The 12,505-nt window shown below is 44.4% G+C and overlaps 1 protein-coding gene across 2 annotated transcripts in view; it reads right to left on the bottom strand.

The window, feature by feature from the left end:
• Cep112 (centrosomal protein 112) overlaps positions 1–12,505 on the bottom strand; it is a 448,529-nt gene that overhangs the window by 102,223 nt on the left and 333,801 nt on the right. For both annotated transcript variants that reach the window (XM_057774090.1, XM_057774091.1), the window contains one exon: positions 1,473–1,562. In XM_057774090.1, coding sequence (XP_057630073.1) covers positions 1,473–1,562 — 90 coding nt within the window. The remainder of the gene's footprint in view (positions 1–1,472; positions 1,563–12,505) is intronic.

Below are 12,505 nucleotides of genomic sequence, written 5' to 3'. Positions count from 1 at the left end.
GGACTAAATACTTCTGTACAATGTCTGTTCCCTTGCAGACATTTGGAAAGTACAGGTGCCTTTTTTTTTTTTTTTAAAAATCAGAGTATTTCTACTGTTTTCAACTCTATGACACAGACACTACGTAATACACAACATACATGTATTTGTGAAAGCAGAGTTATCTATGTGAAATAGATTCTACAGGGAGCATACCATGGCGTGGATAGCAGTTATAGGGAGTCAAGTAAGTTTTAACTTTTTAAGTTCATATGTTTAAATAAAATTAACTCAGAATGTATCGCACATGTGAATGCAAATCACACAGCCACAAAACTTTCAGGGAAAAAGGAGACAATCTGGAACTTAGTGCCAGGACGAAGCCCTTGGTTTGACACTAAGAACCTGATCCCTAAGAGGAAACGCTGATAAACTGACCTCATTAAAACCCTTTGGTTAGCGAGTCTGTTAACATGCGGACGCATTTGACAACTGCACAGTGCAGCAACTGTGAGAACTCAGCACCATTTTGTCCCACGCCTGCCGTGAGGCCCTCTGTCAATATCTCCAGAGGTGCACAGAGCCTCTGTGACCAGACCTGAATGCTTACGTTTTTCAAAAGTCAAGTGACCCGTCCTGAGACCCTGTGCTGAGGTTCACTGACCCAGCTGAGGTACCCGTATCTGGGGACACTCCTAGTGGCTTGTGCCTAGTGTACTGTGACCCTGAGGAGGTGGTGGCTGAGAACAATGGTCACCCAGGATTTCATTAACACTCGTTGGTCTCTGTTGGTCCACTGCTAACGGTTTTAAAGTGTCAAAATTTCCACTTGTTGTAATTCATGAAAACTAAGAGTTGAGTAAAAATAAGTCTGGCATTTGAAATAAAATAGGTTATTAGCTATTGTCATAGTGAGCTTATTTTATTAAAAGAATAGAAAGAAAGAGAACATTAAAACTCAAAAGAAAACAGGATTTATGCCTTTCAACTAAATAATGTCCATTGATTTTATGGGGCTTTATACAGTCAGAATATATGTGCACTTATTTTTAAATGATGGCGTAGGAGACACTGTCGGCTATCTACCCAACATCTATTTCTCTGATTCTTTGTTTTCCCCCATTTCTTGAGCAGCCCCACCATCAGCAGGCAGAGGAGTGAGTCTAGAGCTCCCCATTCTCAGGAGAGGCTGGAAACCCACTACCCTCAGCCTCCAGAGAGCACAGATGTGGATGGGATATGTGGCAGTGCTGTAGCCATCCTGGAATTGCTTTGAGAATGAAGCCACCAAAGGGGGTAGAGCCACCAGAATGTCAGAGAGGCAGCTCCCGGGCCTTCACTATCTCTAGACCGCCTCTTCTGTGTGGCAATGCTCGTCCTTGTTTCTGATGGCCCCGTGGGGCACTCTGTTCTCAAAACAAGCGGATCCTAGCTGACACAGTGAAGCAGCCGCTGGGCTGGAGGACAGAAGAAACCAACCAGAGAGGACGTACCTGCTCCTGTGCCTCCAGCTCTTTGTGCTGTAGCTTCTTCTCTGCACTCCGCACCTGATTAGAGCGGGTTTCCAGTTCGTCTTGTAAAGCCTGCAACAGTGTAAAGAAATACAGCAACATCAGAAACTAGTGTACTTGAAAAAGTAGCCTTGCCACATGAATTGGCATTACCAAGGCCTTGGATGGTGGCTTTTTACTGTTGTTTCAAAGAGTTTCAGTGAACAAGGCCGGGTTTTGTGTGCTAGGCCCACATCGTTCATGCTGGAATAAAACTCTACAAAGGAGTGTACTGGTACATGACTCAGTCCCAGTCCTTGGGGCGCTGAGGCGAGTCTAGGCTACATGGCAAGACCCTATCTCAAGATGCCAAAAAGTCATAGAAAATAAGCCCGAATGTATAAAAGAGATAAGTTAGCAAATGTCGATTATTATTAAAAGTCTCATATTTCCAGCATAGGGCTATGACCATATACCAAAGAATGAAGTTATTATTAGTTAGAGCAGCCTTACCAGTCAAAGAATGAAGTGTTGGAATCTATAGGTATTGTGATATCTAATTATAATGATCAATTCATAGCAAACCTAAAGGAATCTCCACAGCAACTCAGGATAGTGTGGAATTTGAAGAACCTGTAGGACGTGGACAGAAGTAACCTTGCGGTTGCCTAGTAGTTGTTATAAGCAGATTCCAGGTCACTATGGGGAGCTTGGAAGCCACAGAGGTCTACAATTATCATCTTGTCAGTTACCATTTTAAGTAAAAAGTAAGCTAGAAAAGATGCAGAATACACGACGGTAACCCCGTATCATTGTAGAAATGAGACACAAAAAGTTACAGCAGACAGAAGCATGGGGTGGTAATAGCGATGACCAGTCTTGGAGTGAACCTCATCCAGCCAGTATGACTGCATTGTGCTGAGACTGTGACAGGGTCTCTACAGGTCATGAGAAGGGAAACCACAGGGCCCTCCGAAGTCCCCAGGCCCACGTTATAATGGTGGGGCAGTGAGCAAACAATGAGTGTAATATAGATCCTTGGTCAGTGCAGGAGAGAGACACGGGGGTGGGGGCGGGGAGAGGCTATCCTGGGGAAAAGGTTACAGTTCTAAAAAAATGGCTCAAGAAGCGTTATCTGAGCAAATTTTGGCAGCAGAGGAGAGTGCAGGCCACGTGAACCGTCAGGAGAGCCGTCCTTCCAGTCAGAGGACACCGAATGTGCCAAGGCCTCGGGAAGCCACAAAGGTTACGGTGGAGATGGAGCAGAGGGGGGACGACGAGGTCTGAGGTTATGTGGAGGTCACGGTTGGCTGAGTGGTTGAGCACACAGAGATGGGAAGCTGCTGGAGGGCTCTGAGCAGGCAGTGCTTCAGTCACAGTCTAGACAGGGGCAAGGTAGACAGCAAGGCTGGCCAGGACCCTCCGTGTCCTGGGAAGCAGTGACGGAGACTTTTATCAGGGTGGAAGCGGCGAGTGAATGCTGGCCTCCTTGTAGACTCTGCCCAGAAGGGTTAGATGCAGAGCATGAGAAAAAAAGAGGACCCCACCCCCACCCCCGCAAGGAGTCTGCACAGTTTGTTCTAAGAGATGGGGCAGGTGTTCTGGGAGAAGCCCTGGAGCTCAGCCTGGGACGTAGGTCTAAAATGCCTACCGCATATCCAAGCACCGCAGGCTCAGGAACAATGTCTGAGATCGGGTTTGGTAAAAATTCTATGTGTGAGGGCAGGTGGCACCTGCCTGTAATTGTAGCATCTAGGAAGCTGGGGAAAGAGGATCATAAGTTCAAGGATAGCCTGGGATACACGGTGAGATGCTATGGTAAGAACAACATTCCATGACAGCCAGGGCTACACAGAGAAACACTGTCTCAAAAAACCAACCAACCAACCAACCAAACAAACAAACAGATCCCCCCAAAACAACAAAAACAGCAGCAACAATAGACAAAAACAAACAGCAAAGTAAACTAAAACAGACAAAAATTTCAATACAAGGTCAATCTTTTACACACACACACACACACACACACAGTAAATTTTAATTTGGGGGTTGAATCTTAGACCTCTTTGAGCATTTAATGAAAGCTACATGGTCACTCTCCAAAAGGGGAAAAGCATGATTATGGTTTTGTTTCTGATTTTTGGGGCTGTTTGAAGTCCATTCATGGGTAGACCTCCTGCTAAGAACTTTTAATTTACAGAGTAAGATGAACTTCTATGCTTTAGGGTCTGTTTGATATTAAACATTATAAATCTACAATCTGACTAGGTCTGGAAATGAACTTGGAAATCTCAAGGTCTTACCTCTTTTTAATATTATTGTGGTCTGGTTCCAGAAAGATGGATGCGATTGTTCCTATTCCTGCCAGTTATGCAGCATTCTTTTACCTGTGATAGCACTCAGTAAACAGGATGTTATGGCCTCTTTTAAAAATAGCATGTCTGGGGCTGGAGAGATGGCTCAGAGGTTAAGAGCATTGCCTACTCTTCCAAAGGTTCTGAGTTCAATTCCCAGCAACCACATGGTGGCTCACAACCATCTGTAACGGGGTCTGGTTCCCTCTTCTGGCCATCAGGCATACACACAGACAGAATATTGTATACATAATAAAAAAAAAATTAAAAAAAAATAGCATGTCTGTGGAGAGTAACGACTGTTGCTGGGGAGAGAATCCATGTGTACTTTTCGGTCCAGCTCTGTGCAGCTCTCTAAGTCATCCTCCTGCAGTCAGCCAACACCCGAAACCCAGGTCCAGTGATGCTATCGCCCTGCGGAAATTTGGAGCCACTCTCCAGCACCCCTGAAATGTGGCTCTAGCTTCAGAAAGGACCGTGGACTAGTGGCCTGGAGGAAGCACCTGTGGGCTTGTGTGTTGAGCTGGAACCATTGTTCCTATCGGTAACAAGCTAAGAGAGCGTGGATTGTATTTCTAGCTCTCATGGTCAGTCCATGTAGCAGGTCATATTCTGTCTTTGTTAGAGAGGAGATGGGGGGGCCACACGTGTTCAGGTTTACATGGCCAGTAGTGGGCACTGGGCTGGCATTAATGTTTCTTTAACTTCAAACTCAACCCTTGGGCTGTGCTCTGTGGCTTCATTCTCCTTTGAGCCCAGTTTCTCTTCTCTTTATCCTACCTACCCTGTTCTGAAACTCAGGGCAAGCTCACTGGTCTCCTCTGGATCTTTCCCATCTAGTGTCGAGAAGACCTAATGCGCATGTCTGCGTGATGCTGCAAATGACTGCAGCAGTGGGTTCCCTGCTACTTCTGCAGGCTTGATGACTGGCCAGCTCAACACCTGGCACACGTGAGTCTCAAATCGCAACTGAAGGGAACTGACTCACAGATGGTGGGGTTCTAGTCCCTGAGGATGTCTCTCTCGACCATTAGGGCTTCTGGTGGTCCTTAATATGGTGCATTTATCCAGTGGTAGTCTTGTGTTTTGAAATAAAGGCTATATCTTGTAATATGCCTAGCCATCTCTGTATACACACACACACACACACACACACACACAATGGTTATTAAAATAATATGCTGTCTGGTTCCTGCCATAATAAAGTATTTTTTTTTTTTTTTTAGTTTTTGATTTTATTCACAGAAAAATACAAAGTTGTACCTCTCCCCTGTCTTAAACAAAAACCTCCTGACTGCCCCCCATCTCCCCTTCACTAGAGGTCCCCCCCACTCCACATGCTATCTCCTGTTTTCTCTTCTGGGCTCCTATCTTCACATTCTCCTGAGTTTCACTTCACCAATCACTTGCTACCTCCAAATGCCAAAGTCAGAAGCTGATTTGTTTCTTTACTTTGTGGTAGCATTTCACAGCTACTTGTGTTTTTCTCTTGATCTCTGAGGAATTCATTGTTCCAGTGAAAGCAAGCGGTTAAGAAAGAAGGCTGCTTCAGATGGCAAGTCAGACATGAGGAGTCGGTGAGTGGAGCAGCTGCTGTGGGAAGTGGACTTAGTGGAGTCAGGAGCGGATGTTTGGGAGAAAAGACAGGACTGAGTTTTGACGATGAGAACTGGGGATTGGGACCAGCAAGTGGGGAGTGTTGGGGCAGTGTGGTTTTCACATGCAGGTTTTAATGGGCTGGCGGGACCGTGACATTAATATTTATATCCAGCAAATTCATATGTTAAAGTCCTAACACCCAAGGCCATGGTGCCAGTATAAGTTCCTCGGATGTTACTCAAGGGGCCTTAGAAACTGGTATGGCTATAGCCCTGTGTGCTTGTGTGCCATACTGACTGGGATTAGCGACCTAGAAATGGGGTGATCAAGACAGTCATCTCGGAGCCACGAGTCACACTTTTACTAGACACCCAGTCTGTAGATGCCTTGAGGCCATAGTCTCAGCCTCTGGAATGGAGGAATCAGTGATGTTTACAGCACCTGTAGCTTAGTTGGTACGGTTACAGCCCCCTGAGCTGATAGGTAGCTTGCTAAGCTGGGTCTGAACAGGGTAGAGGGCTTCTTGGAGCCATTTCCCACTTGTCTAGGGAAATGAGCAAAGTAAGGAAGGTTCTGAAACCTGTCCTTATGATGGTTCCAAAGCAGGCCAGGCAGAGATGCAGGCCAGGCAGAGATGCAGATGCAAAGAGGAGGCCAGAGAGCTGCAGGAATCTGGAGGGGCGGGAAGCAGTGGTGGAGACCAACGAAAGACCGTTTCCAGGGGAGACAAAAGTTTCCAGGGAAGCAAGATCAGCTCTCATCTTGTCTTCATATTCCGCACAGTGAGACTATTCAGTCTACCATATTTTATCATTATTATCAAGATTCAAATTATACTTGCTTTTCAAAAAAAAATAGTACTTCAAACTTGCTCATAGTTTAAAAATGTAAAATACTATTTTCTTAGAGGCTAATCAGAGAAAGTTGTATCTAGAAATGACTTTTATTATCTATTAAAAATCAGTGTAAAAAATTGAAAAGTAACCAAAAAATTCTACTTTCTCAATTAAAGTGTAGTGCATAAAAGGAAAATGATAGTTTCTGCTGGCAAATGTTCCTGGATTTATATTCTAAAATAATTATTATGTTATTTGAATTGGAACCTCACAGTTTGACATAAAGACTGTGGGAAAATGACCACAACTCAGCATGCACAACCAGTGGGCTTTCGTTTAAGTTGTGGTTTCTTTTTTGAAAAACAATCAGATGATATCACACACACACACACACACACACACACACACACTCAAACTTTAAGTGTATCCTTGAGAAAAGCCCCCAAAATTGAAGAACAGAATGTCCCTTTAGGTCAAAAATATGAACCCACTCCTGATTTTGGACATTTAAGTTTTTTTTTTCTTCTTCTTTTATTTATTTTTTATTCTTTTTTAATTAAAATTTCCACCTGCTCCCCGTTTCCCATTTCCCTCCCCTCCTCCCAAATATTGTCCCCTCCCCCCACTCCCCTCCCCCTATCCCCACTCCTCTTCTCCTCCCCGCACACCATTCCCCCTCCCTCTCGATACTGAAGAGCAGTCCAAATTCTCTGCCCTGCGGGAAGACGAAGGTCTTCTATCTACGTCCAGGAAGGTGAGCTTCTAAACAGGCTAAGCTCCCACAAAGCCAGTTCATGTATTAGGATTGAAACCTAGTGCCATTGTCCTTGGCTTCTCATCAGTCTTCATTGACCGCCATGCTCAGAGAGTCCGGAATCAACCCATGCTTATTCAGTCCCAGACCAGCTGGCCTTGGTGGGCTCCTAATAAATCAGTTCCACTGTCACAGTGGGTGGGTGCATCCCTCATAATCGGTTTCTAGCCATAAATAAAAGACATTAAGCATATAATGTGTGATCCTATAGAAGTTAAATAAGAAAGTGAACCCAAAGAAAATCATATAGTCATCCGCATGGAGAGGGGGAAGTAGACAAGATTGCAGGGCAAAAACTGGGAACTTGCAGGTGAGGTGGCATGGGGCAAAGGGGAAATGGGATGAGAAATATGAGAAGGGGAGGATGGGAGGAGCTCGGGGGATTGGGATGGTTGGGATATAGGAAGGATGGATACGGGAGCAGCGAAGTATATATCCTATCTAAGGGAGCCATCTTAGGGTTGGCAAGCGACTTGACTCTAGAGGGGTTCGCAGGTGTCCAGGAATATGTCCCCAGCTGGTACCTTGGGCAACTAAGGAGAGGGAACCTGAAATGACCCTATCCTATACTGATGAATATCTTGCATATCACCTTAGAACCTTCATCTGGCGATGGATCGAGGTAGAGACAGATTCTCAATTTGGAGCAACCGTCTGAGCTCTTAAGGTCCAAATGAGGAGCAGAAGGAGGGAGAACAAGAGCAAAAAATCAGGACATTTAAGTTTTTATTCTAAAAGATTGTTCCTTCTGTCTTGGCTCTGCTGCATCAATGTGCATCACTTCTGAAAAGCCAGTTCTTTTCTCTAATCATATCTGCCTTTGAATACTACGCAGGTCAGTTTGGCAGAGAGCTGGACTGTTCTTGAGTTTCTGGTATTTTGTGGTAGGGAACAAAGGACATGTTCCAGAAGAAAAATGTAAATGACATAATATTTTCTACACAACAACTCTAGAAGAGAGGGGCTAGAAGACACCACGCAGGGGCACAGCCTCTGTGTACTGCAGACTGTGCTTTACCCTGTGAGAAGGCAGCAAGAGACTGGAGGTCTGTCTGTATTCTTATTGGGTAAACTTTTATACAATAAAATTTAGGCTTTAGTTTTTAAATAGGTAAGATAATTTTTAAAGTTTATCATAAAGGCTGTAAACAGGGGGCTGGAGAGATGGATCAGTGGTTAAGAGCACTGACTGTTCTTCCAGACGGCCTGGGTTCAGTTCCTAGTACCCACATGGCAGCTCACAACTGTTCTAGGGGACCCGATATCCTCATACAGACATACATGCAGGCAAAATACCAATGCATATAAAATAAAAATATTTTTAGAAGTCTGCAAACATCCTCCTTTGGTTTTGATCCATTAGGCAACACTAATGTAGAAACCCTGGTCACAAAGGTGGACTAAGATGACCCTCATTTCAGCTTAGCTGCTGTTTGATGATGCCCACATCTGTTTATGCAGCACCAGCCCAATTCAGTTATAAATGGGCTGATAAGATCGCCTATGAGAAGGCGTTCTTTGACGCATAAATTGACATATAAATGATATTTTTCTTTCTAGTACTGCTAACTTCAGGCTAAGCTATAAATGCAAGTAAGAGGGGGCTGGAGAGATGGCTCAGTGGTTAAGAGCATTGCCTGCTCTTCCAAAGGTCCTGAGTTAAATTCCCGGCAACCACATGGTGGCTCACAACCATCTGTAATGAGGTCTGGTGCCCTCTTCTGGCCTGCAGGCATACACACAGACAGAATATTGTATACATAATAAATAAATAAATAAATAAATATAATAAAAAATACAAGTAAGAGTTGTAAGATTACATTTGACTTCATTTTAAGTTTATTTTTAATTAAATAAACAAACAACTTGGACAAAGAAGGCCAAGGTGTGTCACTCATGCAGGGAGACACACATCTAGAGTTCCTAAAGATGACATGATGACAGTGCGCCATTTCTATGGGGTGGTTCTACTGCTGTTGGAGACCATGACATGTTTTTAAATAGGCTATGTCGAGGTACAAAGGGAACACATCTTGGCTGCCTAAAAAGACACTCAAGATTTCTTATCAAGAGCCACTTCATTCATAGGTACCCAGGATGAACAGATGGACCACTTAGTAGTGAGGAGCAGAGCAGCACTCAACTGCAGATCTACGAGCCGGAGGGAGCTTCTGCAGGGACCACTGGCCCATTCCCAGGGCTTGCTATCATTTTTTCTATCGTGGTGACTTTTAGGCATCAGTCGCATACTCCTGCATTCCAAGAAATCATCTTCTAAAAACCTTTCATAACCATTCTGCCTTGTGATACTGGTGTGAAGAAAAGGGGACCTTTGGGGACTTTAACCCAACACATATGCTACTTTGGACATAAGTCAAATCTCCTTTCAGGAAAAACTTTAGTGTTGTCGGAATAAGCTACATGCATGAGAAACAGCATTTGAGTGTGAACTTGCTAGGCTTCTGATTCAACATAAAGACAAAAGCATCATGGACAATGTGAAAAAGAAGGAGGTGCTTCCTTAAAAGAATAAGACAAATTTCAATTTTTCCTTTCTTTCTCATATCTATTTTTAGTTCTTTAAAATTCTTCAAGGATGTCCTCTAAGAATGCACTTTTCAAAAAGCTGCGTGTTTCCTGGTCTGCACAGAGGTTCCCGGAAAGAAATCATGTTATTTAAGACTTTGATGATCTAAGGAAGCTGGAATTCCCCAATGCACCTCATTGATGCCCCCTTGTCACAAAGACCATCCAACAGCCAGTTCTCAAGTCTCTCATGGTAGCCTAGCTATTTCCATGGAGGAAATTCGCAGAGCATCTGCCCTCCCCGCCTTCTCAGGCAGCAGTCTCACGTGTGAACAAGTTCTTATCTCGGGTGTAGACATCCAGGACCAAGTTAAGAACCACAGCTCGGGAATTTTCAGGAGCATAAGGGGATTTCCTCCTCTGGCTTGTGTGTTAACCAACACAATGGGTTCAGTCTGCAGAACAGGTGCAAATCAGTAAAAATGTCAGATCCCTACAGACCACCACTCTCTCGCACAAGCCCGGGAAGGGAGTGGACCCACAGCCACTCGTTTCAATTTCATTTTTTTTTATAGTGCTAACCATTCACACATTCAACTTCAAATCCCCTCATTCAAGACTTTTTCCATGAAACATTTCAAATCTAGATTTCAGAAAGTTCCGGTTTCTCATCAAGTTCTTACATCTCCTACAGCACACTCGTGTTCTGTTCCTATTGTGATTTCGTCTGCTTCCCCCTCATTTTAGACTGTGCTTCATAAGGATAAGAACTCTCTCCCCTTCTCTTTAAAGTGAACTCTGAGACAGTTGGTAAATTGTTATTTATGCTGTAGTAGGTTTTGTGCTCTTCATACAAACCAGTTGCATAAAAACCAAGTAGCTTTTTATCTAAAGCAGGTTTGTAGATTGGGGAAATGGTTCAGTGGGTACAGGGCTTATTGGGCAAGCATGAGGACCTGACTTTGAAAACCCAGAAGCTACAGAAATCTGGGTGTGTTGGCAATTTTGTAATGCCAGTGCTCCTACAGGGAGACGAGAGGTTGAGACAGGACAATCCCTGGAAGCTCAGGGGCCAGCTAGCCTATGTGTGTAGTAGTGAACAGCCTTCAAACAAGGCTGAAGTCAGGGACTGACACAGGCCTCAGCATGTGCATACACGCTCAAATGCAGGAATACACACACTAAAAAAGTAATAAAATAGTTGTATGTTCTGATCACCCAGACTGTGCTCTCAAGTGTCAATGGTGAAATCTCTTCTGCTTTCACGACAACAGGCATCAGTGTCTTTCTTCTCAAATTCCAAGGGTCAATTACAGCCGAGTTCCTTCATGAGCTCATTGGCAGGCCCGTCTTCCCTGCTGCCCTGTGCTTTCATGTATTATAAGCATGGGCTGTGTGGCATCCTGACAGTGCCTTTAACCTTGGTACGCTTATTCTCTGATGGCCACATCTCTTTGTTTCTGTTTGAATGGCTGTCATTCCATTCCTCATACACCCCTACCATCAGCTAACTTCCTCTTTTGTAACCTGATTCCATTTCCAGTGAAGTCTGGAGCTTGTTCTCTGCAAGGTGAGCCATGATGTTTCTATTGCCAATCTAGTGCCTTTCCCACATCTCTACAGTCCAGAGTCTCTCTGCTGGCCCGGACACTGTTGGGTCACCCTCCTCCCAGACATCCTTTTCTTTCACACCACAAAATTGGGATGATCTTCCTCCAACTTCTCTTGCCCCCCCCCCCACATGCCACTTTCCCCCTTCCCTTTCAATTGTGGGTATTTCCCCAATAGGGTCTTCTCTCTCTACTCTTTGTCTATATACCATCTCCTTTGGGTAAGAAACCGATTTTATAAACTCCAGTGGAATGCACATCAGTAGATCCCGGTGTGATGGGCAGTGTTAACCAGGTCTGCCTGTCGCTGATTCCTAATACCCATCTCCACACATACTGCCTCACACATGACAGCTGCAATTGTCTCCCCTATGGGTACATGGTCAGTTGCCTCAGCATCATTTCAAACTTATCAAGTTCAAGGTCAAGTTCATGAACTTTCCCTTCAACCAGCTTCACTTCACTGCCAACTCTCCTGATGGTTTGGTTAAATGATAGCCTTCCTTGAAAAGATATCTACTGAAAAATGTGTGATGGTGGCTTTATGTGAATACAGGTCCTTACAGACATAAAAAGAGTATACCTTTTTAAAAGTTAAAACAAAACCACAGCTAACAGTCTTGCTAGGCAATCCAGACAGGGCTTAAATTCATGATCTTTCTGTCCTAGTCTTCTCAGTTCTGGACCACGGTTATGGGCCACCATGTTGGGTTCACAGGACATGTGGGAGAGAGGTTGCTCAGATGCTGGAGTGATACCTATGAGCCAAGAACATGAAGAGCCTCTGGGCAACAGTAGAAGCTGAAGAGGGCATGGAAACAATTCTTTTTGACAGCTTGGATTCAGAGGGAGCTGGGTCTGCTCACATCTTAGCCTTCTGACCTCCTGAGCTCGGAGACAACAGCTCTCTCTAGTTTCAGGTCATCTAAGCTTTTGGTTGTCACATTAGCTAAAGAAGGAAAACCCTTCCATTGTGTGCGTTTTCTCCTGCAATACTAAACACACATACATGCACTCTTTCCCACCTCCAGTAAATCTTAAAGATCCATTGGCCCTCACAGGGTCATTTACTTACCCCAGAAGACAGAAGAATGGATGGTCTGTTGTTGAGTCATATGTTTGTACCAGAATGAATGATAAAATTAGTTCCATCTCCAGGTTAGGAAATGAGAATGGAAGACAAGAGTGGCTGCCCCTCCCCCCGAAAAAGTGGAAGTACATCTTTATGAGGACAGAAATGGAAGTCTAAAGACCAGACCCAGCTCTGCCTCCCCCATCAGGTCATATGAAAGAAGAG

Source organism: Chionomys nivalis, chromosome 7 (genome assembly GCF_950005125.1).
Source record: "Chionomys nivalis chromosome 7, mChiNiv1.1, whole genome shotgun sequence".
Lineage (NCBI taxonomy): Eukaryota > Metazoa > Chordata > Mammalia > Rodentia > Cricetidae > Chionomys > Chionomys nivalis.
This window is presented reverse-complemented; position numbering and strand designations above follow the sequence as displayed.